At 50.9% G+C, this 11821-nt stretch overlaps 2 protein-coding genes across 2 annotated transcripts in view; one reads left to right on the top strand and one right to left on the bottom strand.

The window, feature by feature from the left end:
* SH2B1 (SH2B adaptor protein 1) overlaps nucleotides 1–7200 on the bottom strand; it is a 26448-nt gene extending 19248 nt beyond the window's left edge. The window contains exon 1 of the mRNA XM_037737463.1: nucleotides 6905–7200. The gene's annotated coding sequence lies outside the window, so the exon portion shown is untranslated. The remainder of the gene's footprint in view (nucleotides 1–6904) is intronic.
* A 125-nt stretch (nucleotides 7201–7325) lies between these two features.
* On the top strand, nucleotides 7326–10906 carry TUFM (Tu translation elongation factor, mitochondrial). The gene is made up of 10 exons (XM_017525688.2): nucleotides 7326–7510; nucleotides 7622–7816; nucleotides 8245–8411; nucleotides 8670–8774; nucleotides 8861–9025; nucleotides 9163–9295; nucleotides 9380–9484; nucleotides 9614–9765; nucleotides 9859–9978; nucleotides 10555–10906. Exons 1-10 carry the CDS (start codon nucleotides 7459–7461, stop codon nucleotides 10726–10728), a joined length of 1368 nt encoding a protein of 455 aa, XP_017381177.1. The 5' UTR covers nucleotides 7326–7458; the 3' UTR covers nucleotides 10729–10906.
* The last annotated feature ends 915 nt before the right edge of the window (nucleotides 10907–11821 follow it).

Genomic DNA, 11821 nt, shown 5'->3' with positions numbered 1-11821 from the left:
TTCTCCTGCCTCAGCCTCCTGAGTAGCTGGGATTACAGGCACATGCCACCATGCCCAGCTAATTTTTTGTATTTTTAGTAGAGACAGGGTTTCACCGTATTGACCAGGATGGTCTCGATCTCTTGACCTCGTGATCCACCCGCCTTGGCCTCCCAAAGTGCTGGGATTACAGGCTTGAGCCACCGCGCCCGGCCATGTTTACTATTTTTAAGTGTACAGTTCAATGGTAATAAATACATTTATATTCTTTTTTTGCCCCTTCACCTCCCCTCCCCATTATGAGCCATTCTTGTGAACTACTAAGCCTGATTGGGGACAGTCAGTGTGGTCTCCTGTGGGAAGCCATGCATGGCTGGTCCATGTAGGCCACCTCTCAAGTAGCTTTTTCTTTTTGAGATGGAATCTTGCTCTGTCGCCCAGGCTTCGGTGGTGCAATCTCAGCTCACTGCAACCTCTACCTCCCAGATTCAAGCAATTCTCCTGCCTTAGCCTGTGGAGTAGCGGGGATTTCAGGTGCCCACCACAGCGTCCAGCTAATTTCGTATTTTTAGTAGAGATAAGGTTTCACCCTGTTGGCTGGGCTGGTCTCAAACTCCTGACCTCAAGTGATCCGCCTGCCTCAGCCTCCCAAAGTGCTGGGATTATAGGCGTGAGCTAACGCGCCCAGCCTCAAGTACCTTTTACTTAGTAGCTTTTATGTGACATTTCCCAAGTGCTTCCAGTTGTGATGTCTCTCATCACATCAGAGTGACTTGGGTGTGACTAGAGCCCTGGGTTCGGAAGCACACTCAGGGTTGGCCTCCAGGGACTGAAGGCAGAGCTGAAGTTGGTGCAGGGGTCCATGAGAGGGCTGATGCTGGCCTGACTGTGGTGATGCAATGACGTTCGTGCCAAGGGGTTTAACCAGAGAGACTTCCCAGGAGGCGCTGCCAGGTTGAGTGGTGGGACGAGTGAAGAGTGAAGGATGTCCCTGAGCTTCCACTACGGAAGGATTTGTTGCGTGGCACTGAGGACACTGTCCTGGGACACAGTTCTCAATGTGCCACTAAGTTCCTGGCTAGCCCAGTACTCATTTCCATTGCACCAGACCCCATCCTCTTAGAAATTTTAGAGCTACAAGAAATCTTAGAGATTATCATATGGTTTAACCTCCACCCACAATTTGTAGATAATAAAGCTGAGGGCCAAAAAGGTAAAGCGACTCATCTTTATTTATAAAATGAACATCAATACAAAATTTGCTTTCCATTGAAAACCTCAGGAAACTTACGAAGCCCAATGCAAATGCTCAACTGAAATGATTCAATAAATAATTCTTCCAACAAATGCTGATTCACTTAAGAAGTAGGCATTGTTCTTAAGAGTAAAAAAATAGGTTTTTACTGCCATGAGCTGGCGAAATGGGAGGAAAAGAAACAAGCAAACTAGTAAGATAATTTTGGGTATTTCGGTGCTATGAAGAAAATCAAGGTAGAAACAATCATGGGGGCCAGGCACAGCGGCTCACACCTGTAATCCCAGCAATTTGGGAGGCAGAGACAGGTGGATTACTTGAGGCCAGGAGTTCGAGACCAGCCTGGCCAACATGGTAAAACACCCCCGTCTTTACTAAAAATACAAAATTAGCCGGGCATGGTGACACATGCCTGTAATCCCAGCTACTTGGGAAACTGAGGCCTGAGTACTGCTTGAACTCAGGAGATGGAGGTTGCAATGAGCTGAGATCATGCCACTGAATTCCAGCCTGGGTGACAGCCTAGAGTGCTGTGGCTCAAGCAGAGCTCAATGCAGCCTTGAGCTCCCAGGCTCAACTGATCCTCCTGCCTCAGCCTCTTAATTAGTTGGGACTCCAGGGGTGCACCACCACACCCAGCTAATTTTTCTATTTTTTGTAGAGATGGGGTCTTGCCATGTTGCCTAGGCTGGTCTCAAACTCTTGGGCTCAAGCAATCTACACTCCTCGGCCTCCTAAAGTGCTAAAATTATAGACATGAGCCACTGTACTTGGTCTTACTATTTTTTAAATAACAGCTTTATTGAGATATAATTCACCTACCATGATTGAGATACAAATCACCCATTTAAAGTAGGAATTTGGATTTTATTCCAAGTGCAGTGAGGAGCCATTGAGGGAGGATTCATTTATGATCCGCATTTTTTATTATTATGTTTTGAGACAGGGTCTTGCTCTGTCACTCATGCTGAAATGCAGTGGTGTGGTCATGGCTCATTGCAGCCTGGACCTCCTAGGCTCAAGCGATCTTCCTGCCCCAGCCTCCCACAGAGCTGGAACTACAGATGCATGCCACCATGCTCCGCTAATTTTTGCAAATTTTTTGTAGAGATGGAATCTCACTAAGTTGCCCAGGCTAGTCTTGAATTCCTGGGCTCATGCTAACTTCCCACCTAGGCCTCGCAAAGTGCTGGGACAATGCACATTTTAAAGATGGATCTGGCTGCTGTATGGAGAACGGAGGTGAAAGGTACTGGGGAATGGGTGTGACGGCTTACACATGAAATCCCAACGTTTTGGGCAGCCAAGGTGGGAGGATTCCTTGGGCCAGAAATTTGAAATTTGTTTGAGCTCAGAAATTTGAGACTAGCCTGGGCAACAACACAGGAGGACCCCGTTTCTTTTTTTGTGTGTGAGACAGAGTTTCACTCTGTTGTGCAAGATGGAATGCAGTGGTGCAATCCTGGCTCACTGCAACCTCTGCCTCCCAGGTTCAAGCAATTCTCCTGCCTCCGTCTCGTGAATAGCTGGGATTACAGGCATGCACCACCATGCCCAGCTAATTTTTTTTTTTTTAAGTAGAGATGGGGTTTCCCATATTGGCCAGGCTGGTCTTGAACTCCTGACCTTATAATCCACCCACCTCAGCCTCCCAGAGTGCTGGGATTACAGGTGTGAGCCACCGCGCCTGGCCGACCCCATCTCTTAAAAAACAAACAAACAAACCACGGTGGCATGTGCCTATAGTCCCAGCTATTTGAGAGGCTGAGATAGGAGGATTCCTTGACTCCAGGAGGTCAAAGATGCAGTGAGCAATGACCATGCCACTGCATTCTAGTCTGGGTGACAGAGAGAAACCTTATCTCAAAAAAAAAAAAAAAAAAAGGAAAGTAATGGGGAAAACAGGTATAGGGTTAGGGTTGAACACAGTAGCTCACATCTGTCATAACATTTTGGGAGGCTGAAGACGGAGGATTGCTTGAGGCCAGGAGTTCAAGTCCAACCCTGAGCAACAGAAACCCTAATATATAGGTTTTTTTGGTTTTTGTTTTTCGAGATGGAGTCTCGCTCTGTCGCCAGGCTGGAGTGCAGTGGCACAATCTTGGCTCACTGCAACCTTCACCTCCCAGGTTCAAGCGATTCTCTTGCCTCAGCCTCCCGAGTAGCTGGGACTACAGGCATGCACCATCACACCCGGCTAATTTTTGTATTTTTAGTAGAGACGGGGTTTCACCACGTTGCCCAGGCTGGTCTCGATCTCTTGACCTCGTGATCTGCCCTCCTCGGCCTCCCAAAGTGCTGGAATTACAGGTGGGAGCCACCTCGCCCAGTCGTTTTAGACATGTTAAGTCTGTAGCACCATTGTGCTGGCCCCTTCAGTTGAAAGGCTCGTTAATAGTTCAAGTGCACAGATTCACTTGAACTGTGAACTTGAACACAGGAGGCCTGCTGTGGCCAGGTACAGAGGGTACAGACTTGAGTACATGAAGCTCCATCCCAACTCACTCAGTCATGCACAAGTACAACAAAAATATGTCTTGGTACCAAATGCAGTAAGAGAAGAGTATCTTTTTTTGTTTTTCTTTTTTGAGGCAGAGTTTCAGTCTTGTTGCCCAGGCTGAAGTGCAATGGGGGAATCTCAGCTCACTGCAACCTCCACCTCCCAGGTTCAAGTGATTCTCCTGCCTCAGCCTCCTGAGTAGCTGGGATTACAGGCATCAGCCACCACACCCGGCCAATTTTTGTATTTTTAGTAGAAATAGGGTTTCATCATGTTGGTCAGGCTGGTCTCGAACTCCTGACCTCAAGTGATCTGCCTGCCTCAGCCTCCCAAAGTGCTGGGATTACACGTGAGAGCCACCACGCCCAACCTTTTTTGTTTTTTTAGAGACATGGCCTGGCTCTGTCACATAGGCTGGATGGAGTGCAGTGGTGTTATCATAGCTGACTGCAGCCTCAAACTCCTGGGTTCAAGTGATCTTCCTATCTCAGCCTCCCCAGTAACAGGAATTATACAAGTATGTGCTGCCACATCTGGCTAATTTTTTTATTTTTATGTTTGTAGAAACAAGGTCTCACTATTTTGCCCAGGCTGGTCTCAAACTCCTCATCTCAAGCAATCTAAGGGCACTTTTATTTTTTCACCTGGGTACAGGTGAGCATTAGCCTAAGGGCACTTTCTTGATGCAGAAGAGGTTTTGATGCCAATGGCAGTTGCTATAACAGATGAATCTAAGGCCAGGCACAGTGGTTCACACCTGTAATCCCAGCACTTTGGGAGGCCGAGGCGGGTGGATCACAAGGTCAGGAGTTCAAGACCAGCCTGACCAAGTGGTGAAACCCCATCTCTACTAAAAATACAAAAATTAACCGGGCGTGGTGGCAGGTGCCTGTAATCCCAGCTACTCAGGAGGCTGAGGCAGAAACTTGCTTGAACCCAGGAGGCAGAGGCTGCAGTGAGCCGAGATCACACCACAGCACTCCAACCTGGGCAACAGATCAAGACACTGTCTCAAAAAAAAGAACAACAACAACAACAAGATGAGTCTAAATCCTGGTATTTAGTGTTTGATGGCAGTGACAGTAACAGCAGTTTTCTTATCAGGTCAGATCAGTTCTATGGCTTGGAATTAGTTCTCCAGCTTGCCCCACAATTCTGTAAGCTGCCTAAAACCCTTAACAAATCCCTCTTCTGCTTAACCCAGCCAATGTAAAATCTGTTATCTGTAAATCAAGACACCTGACTGAGCTATTCACTAACACAGAGGATGCTATAGTCAACAGCTCTAGAAAAACTTTTCTCCCTTTGGACTGTTTTCTGAACACCATGTTTCTCAAACTGTAGCCATTCATTCACTACCTTCCAAGAAATCTGCCATATATTCATGCCCAGCTAATTTTTGTGTTTTTAGTAGAGATGGGTTTCACTATGTTGGCCAGGCTGGTCTTGAACTCCAGATCTCAGGTGATCCGCCCGCCACGGCCTCCCAAAGTGCTGGGATTACAGGCGTGAGCCACTGCGCCTGGCCTTTTATTTTATTTTTGAGACAGAATCTCACTCTGTCACCCAGGCTGGAGTGCAATGGCATGATTTCGGCTCACTGCAACCTCCACCTCCTGGGTTCAAGCGATTCTCCTGCCTCAGCCTCCTGAGTAGCTGAGCCCACAGGTGTGCACCACCCCCAGCTAATTTTGTATTTTTAGTAGAGATGGGGTTTTTGCCATGTTGGCCAGGCTGGACTCAAACTCCTGGCCTCAAGTGATCCACCCACCTTGACCTCCCAAAGTGCTGGGATTATAGGCATGAGCCACTGCGCCCAGTGCACCCATAATTTACCAAATAGTCTTCTTTTAAGTTGATTTATTTTTTAAAACTTGATTATTTACTTATGCCAGTTTCTTTTTCAAGCTAATACACTTTAAAATAAATATAGCACCACGAAAATGGAAACCATTAATTAAAATACCACTCCCAAAAAACTCACATGTTGCTAGTGGCCATTAGTGTCTTAAGATAGACTCCTGACCATCAGTTTTCACACCTGCAAAATGGGGGAAATAATAGATCCTACCACCCAGGGTAGCACTGGGAGAGATGATTGTGAAACAATATGAATGCCTGCACATTATAAAGCTCTAGTTCAGAGTTTCCCAAACTCCTCTGAGTTTTCATTAAAAAAATGTTTTTACAGATGGGGTCTGATTCTGTCACTCAGAGTGGGGTACAGTGTCATGATCATACCTCACTGTAGCCCTGAACTCCTCGGCTCAGGCGATCCTTCTGTCTCAGCCTCCTGAGTAGCAGGGGCTACGGGTGCAGGCTACTGTGCCTGGTTAATTAAAAAAAAATTGTAGCGATGTGGGGGGCAGGGAGGGGTGTCTCCTGATCTGCCCAGGCTGGTCTTGAACTCCTGACTTCAAACGATCCTCCCACCTCAGCCCCACAAAGTGCTGGGACTATAGGCATGAGCCACTGCACCCAACGTCCTCTCAGTTTTAGACGGGTGTTTGTTGTATAGCTTCCCAAGTCTGTGCACAGAATCAATCTCCAGAGGAGGAATTGGGGCATCTATTTGAAACAAACACTGTCCACTGAGTCTCAGGATCTGATGAGTTCCGAAACATAAACCAGGGTTAAGCAGCCACAATTAACAATTCGGAGTGCCATTCGGAAGCTGCCATGAGATGAAGGATGTGAAAGTTAAGGGTCATTGACTAGCCTTGCACTCATTCATTCAATATTTACTGCATGCTCCACCCTGTTAGGTGCTGGGGCCACAGACGGAATAAGAGACTCAGGCCGCCCTTAAAGGCTCCCCTAGTTGGTTCCTCATCCTTGGTGTCATCTGTAAAATTAGGTGGGTGGGGCGACGCCCAACAGAACTGCTCCTTAGGCAGCTGAGCGGCCATAGGATGGGCTCTGGCCCTGTGAGGTCAAGCAGTACAGGGTCCCCGCAAGCTGCCTGACCTCACAGGGCCCAACCCTGACTACCACCCAGGACCACATCCGTGACTCCTACCCAGTTCATCTCCTCTCAGGGCCAGATGAAAGGATCGCCCTATGAAGTGGATACTACTATTCCAATTTTACAGATAAGAAAACAAAGTGTCAGCGGAGAGAGAGGTCACACTTCACCCCACCCGCGAAAGGCGTCCAGGACCTGGTCCTACCTCCAGCTGCGGCAGAGGTGGCCAGATGTCTCCCAAGACCCGCGTAGCGAGTCGTACTCCGGGGGACTCGAGGTCTCTCTCTGCCGGGCCCAGGAAGTTCCTGAGCAGTGGGAGCCGCCGCTGCCTCCCGGGACCTGAGCCCCTCCCTCGGATCCGGCCAAGCCCGCCAGACTCCCACTCTGGGCGCCTCTACAGCCCGCCGCCCCCAGGAACTACCACGCCCATGAGCCTTCGCTGCGTCGGTGCTTTAGGGGGAGCTCCCCAGTGCCCCGCGCGGCCGCCAAAGAGAACTACGTTGCCCCTCAGCCTGTGAGGCCCGAATGGTGGAAACCCTCTACCTCTTTCCTCGCCCCCGAGACACATGCCCCCTTCGTGACGTCTTCAGCCACGCGCCAGACGTCCGCGGAGACGGCCATAGACACTGGCGGCTAGAGGGGCCCTGACTTGCCCTCCTGGCCTGTACTTCCACCGGAAGTGCCTTCTAGCCGCTAGGGTCCTTCATCCGCTGCACGCTCCGGCTACTTGTCCCGTTCCCCGGTTCCCGGGGCGCGTGTATGGCCACAATGGCGGCCGCCACCCTGCTGCGTGCGACGACCCGTTTCAGCGGTGAGGGGTCGGGGAGGGTGATGGCGGCCCAGGAACACATTGGGGGCGTTGTAGGTGGCTGGGTTTGGTCTGACCCCGGTCCTGCCTGACTCCAAGCTTGGGTCCCGGCAGGTCTCGCCGCCAGCCCGACTTTCCTGCTGCAGGGTCTGTTGCGGCCGCTGAAGGCCCCGGCATTGTCCCTCTTGTGCCGCAGCTTGGCCGTGGAGGCCAAGAAGACTTACGTGCGCGACAAGCCACATGTGAATGTGGGTACCATTGGCCATGTGGACCACGGCAAGACGACGCTGACTGCAGCCATCACGAAGAGTGAGTGGGGTGGGCGCGTCCAGCAGCGCCCTATCTACTGCTGGGACATGGAACCAGGGAGGCGAGACCAGCAGAGTGTCAGCTGGAGGAGTTTACTGTGGCCCCAAAAGCCCGAATTTGTGCGGCGGGTGAATTGGGAGATGCAGGAGACAAATTTCCCCGATCAGGAAGAACTTTGTGATCCACCAGTGGCTTCTCTCTAGCCGTAGGGAATGCTCTGCAAGCAGAGGCTGTACTCTTCTAAAGAAGTCACAGGGCCGACCCTTAAGGCTCTCTTAACATTTCTTTCTGACCCATAGTTCTTTCTGCTGGAAGAGTTAGAGATTGGAGGAGGTTATGTATTAGATGGGAGAGTTCAGGGGTGTGGTCTAACCTCTGCCTCTAGCTCTGGAACTTTAGCTGAGAGGTGTGTTCTCTTCCTCCTGTAGTTCTAGCCGAGGGAGGTGGGGCTAAGTTCAAGAAGTACGAGGAGATTGACAATGCCCCGGAGGAGCGAGCTCGGGGTATCACCATCAATGCGGCCCATGTGGAGTATAGCACTGCCGCCCGCCACTACGCCCACACAGACTGCCCGGGTCATGCAGATTATGTTAAGGTGAGGGTTGCTGGGGACACTGGAGACAGGGCCAGAAGCTGCCTCATTTCAGGATAAATCTTAAGCTTGTGGGGAGGGGGTTAAGATATTCAGTGTTTGGATATGAGATGGTAGGTTTGTGGGCATGGCCACTCAGAATGGGTGGTGGTGAGATGGCCAAGAAAGGGGGCCTCAATTTCTAAGTGCTACACTTGGCTGCATAGATGTGGACTGAAGAACTCGTTGAACCTGGCTGTTTCCTCTCCTCCTCCTACCTAGAATATGATCACAGGCACCGCACCCCTTGACGGCTGCATCCTGGTGGTAGCAGCCAATGATGGCCCCATGCCCCAGACTCGAGAGCACTTATTGCTGGCCAGACAGGTACTCCGACCCTGAGTAGTGGTGCAAAGGGGAAGAATAGGTAGTTGGGACACTCCAGACACTGTCCCTGTCTCTCCCATCTACAGATTGGGGTGGAGCATGTGGTGGTGTATGTGAACAAGGCTGACGCTGTCCAGGACTCTGAGATGGTGGAGCTGGTGGAGCTGGAGATCCGGGAGCTGCTCACTGAGTTTGGCTATAAAGGACAGGAGACCCCAGTCATCGTAGGCTCTGCTCTCTGTGCCCTTGAGGTGAAGGCTGGGTCAGGCTGCTGCAGAGGGTGGGGTTAGATGGGCAACCAGAGCTCTGCTCTGTGTCTGGGAAGTGGCTTTTGGTAATTGAGAGGAGCGAATGGGAATTTCAGAGTCCTGTCACTTCCCCTCAACAGGGTCGGGACCCTGAATTAGGCCTGAAGTCTGTGCAGAAGCTGCTGGATGCTGTGGACACTTACATCCCCATGCCTACCCGGGACCTGGAGAAGCCTTTCCTGATGCCTGTAGAGTCGGTGTTCTCCATCCCTGGTGAGGACTGTGCCTGCTCCCACACACTCTCTCTAGCAGCAGCCTAGCTCTGGGTCCCTGATATCCTGTCCTGTTACCTCCCAGGCCGTGGCACTGTGGTGACAGGTACGCTAGAGCGTGGCGTTTTAAAGAAGGGAGATGACTGTGAGCTCCTGGGACATAGCAAGAATATCCGCACTGTGGTGACAGGTACGGGAGGCCATCCTGGGGAGCAGGGGCTGGCTGCAGGGTGGCCTTACCCTGGGCGGATCCCTTGTGCCTTCCCTCTGCCTTGTACTCGCTTCCCTTCTTCCCTTTCCTTTTCCCCTTCCCTTCTAGGCATTGAGATGTTCCACAAGAGCCTGGAGAGGGCCGAGGCCGGAGATAACCTCGGGGCCCTGGTCCGAGGCTTGAAGAGGGAGGATGTACGGCGGGGCCTGGTCATGGTCAAGCCGGGTTCCGTCCAGGCGTGCCCCAAGGTGGAGGCCCAGGTGAGGGCTCCAGGTGACAGTGGGCAGGCCTGAGCCAAGCTGTCCCCAGCATTCCAGCCGGGCCCAGCTCACCCTCATTGCTCTCTTCTCCAGGTTTACATCCTCAGCAAGGAGGAAGGTGGCCGCCACAAGCCCTTTGTGTCCCACTACATGCCTATCATGTTCTCCATGACTTGGGACATGGCCTGTCGGGTTATCCTGCCCCCAGGGAAGGTATGGTGGGTGGGAGGAATGTAGGGTGGAGGGGGGACTTTTTATATCACCTTTGCTTCACTCAATTCCAAAGATAAACTGTGACAATCCAAGTGGCTTTATTTCCTTGGGTGGAAAGGGGCTGCTCGTGCTGCTAGCCAACATAAAGGGCATGGCTCATGGACTTAGAGGTGGTGAGTCCTCCTCCAGTATGCCCTAAGCTGAAGCAGGTTAAAAGCTTAGCTGTGCCAGCAATTACCCACAGAAAGATTTCCTAGGTCTCTTCTTTTTGAATTTCACTGTGTATGAAGGCTTAGGAAGTCCTGTGACCAGGAAACTGCATAACCCACAACTTCCTAGACATTTTTTTCTCGAGACCACACCTTGGGAGCATTCATCACTGGTCTCTTTCGTGTTCTCCTATCTCAATATGCTGTTTGCATCTGCCCGACAGCCTGGGATGGGTGAACTGTCCCCAGGCAGAACCATTCCCCTGCTGCATTTTCCCATGACTCTTAACCTCTGAGGTAGCCAACAAAATGTTAAGGAATGAAGGCACCCTGGAGGCCACGCATGATCCTTCTCTTCCCACTCTAGGAGCTTGCCATGCCCGGGGAAGACCTGAAGCTCAACCTAATCTTGCGGCAGCCAATGATCTTAGAGAAAGGCCAGCGTTTCACCCTTCGAGATGGCAACCGGACCATCGGCACCGGTCTAGTCACCGACACGCCGGCCATGACTGAGGAGGAGAAGAACATCAAGTGGAATTAAGTGTGCAGACCTCTGCTCAGATTTCCTTGTGCTGGCCAGGGCTCCCTCCTGCTTCCAGTGGCCCCTCAGGGCACAGGCTGCAACCCAGCAGAGGGCAGCTCGATGGACACTTCCCCTGGTTGGAAGTGTTGGCCTGCCTGGTTTGGGAGGTCAGTAAACCTCTGTGAATAGTAACCCAGCCTGTGTCCTGTGTCCTTTGTGTGAGTTAGAGATGATGGGGGAGGACAAACGGTGTCAAACTCCAGACAGGAGAGCTTGTGAGATCCCAGAGCCATTCTAATGGAGAAATTGAGTCCAGTGAGCTTAGTGATTGCCTAGATGCAGTAGGATGCCATTGATTAGCCTTCTGGAAAATACTGGGAAAGATGTTCTATCATTCTGGAGCCAGCATGGCCTCAGCCCAGGTACCAGACCCCCCTTGTTTCCTCAGAATACTAAGTGAATGTTTAGCGCCCATTCACATTCTGTAGGTGTAGGGACTGGACAGGCATACCTCAGGCGCTATAGATTTGCTTCCTGACTACCATAATAAAGCAGGTCACAGAAATTTTTGTTTTTGAGATGGGGCCAGCTTTGCACAGTGGCACTATCATAGCCAATGACTCCATGATGACTTGAAATATAATCAGCATTGGCAATTTTTGAGTCTTCACGAGGAGACTGAACAAAGAGGGTAAGAAATAAAGGGTCTCACTGTCACCTACGCTGGTGTGCAGTGGCACCATCCTCGTTCACTACAGCCTGGGACTCCTGGGTTCAAGTGATCCTCCCACCTTGGTCTCCCAAACTGCTGGGATTAGAGATGTAAGCTACCATGCCTGGCTCCTCACATATAACTAGTAACCTGCTGCTAGCCAGAAGCTCGCTGATAGCATGTAAACACATACTTTTTGTGTGATATGTATCATACACTGTATTCTCACACTAAAACTAAAGAAAATGTTGGCCGGACGCGGTGGCTCAAGCCTGTAATCCCAGCACTTTCGGAGGCCGAGGCGGGTGGATCACGAGGTCAAGAGATCGAGACCATCCTGGTCAACATGGTGAAACCCCGTCTCTACTAAAAATACAAAAAATTAGCTGGGCATGGTGG

The sequence above is a fragment of the Cebus imitator genome, unplaced genomic scaffold (assembly GCF_001604975.1).
Source record: "Cebus imitator isolate Cc_AM_T3 unplaced genomic scaffold, Cebus_imitator-1.0 Scaffold39, whole genome shotgun sequence".
Lineage (NCBI taxonomy): Eukaryota > Metazoa > Chordata > Mammalia > Primates > Cebidae > Cebus > Cebus imitator.
Note: the sequence above shows the minus strand (reverse complement) of the source record. Positions and strands in the feature narration are given on the sequence as shown.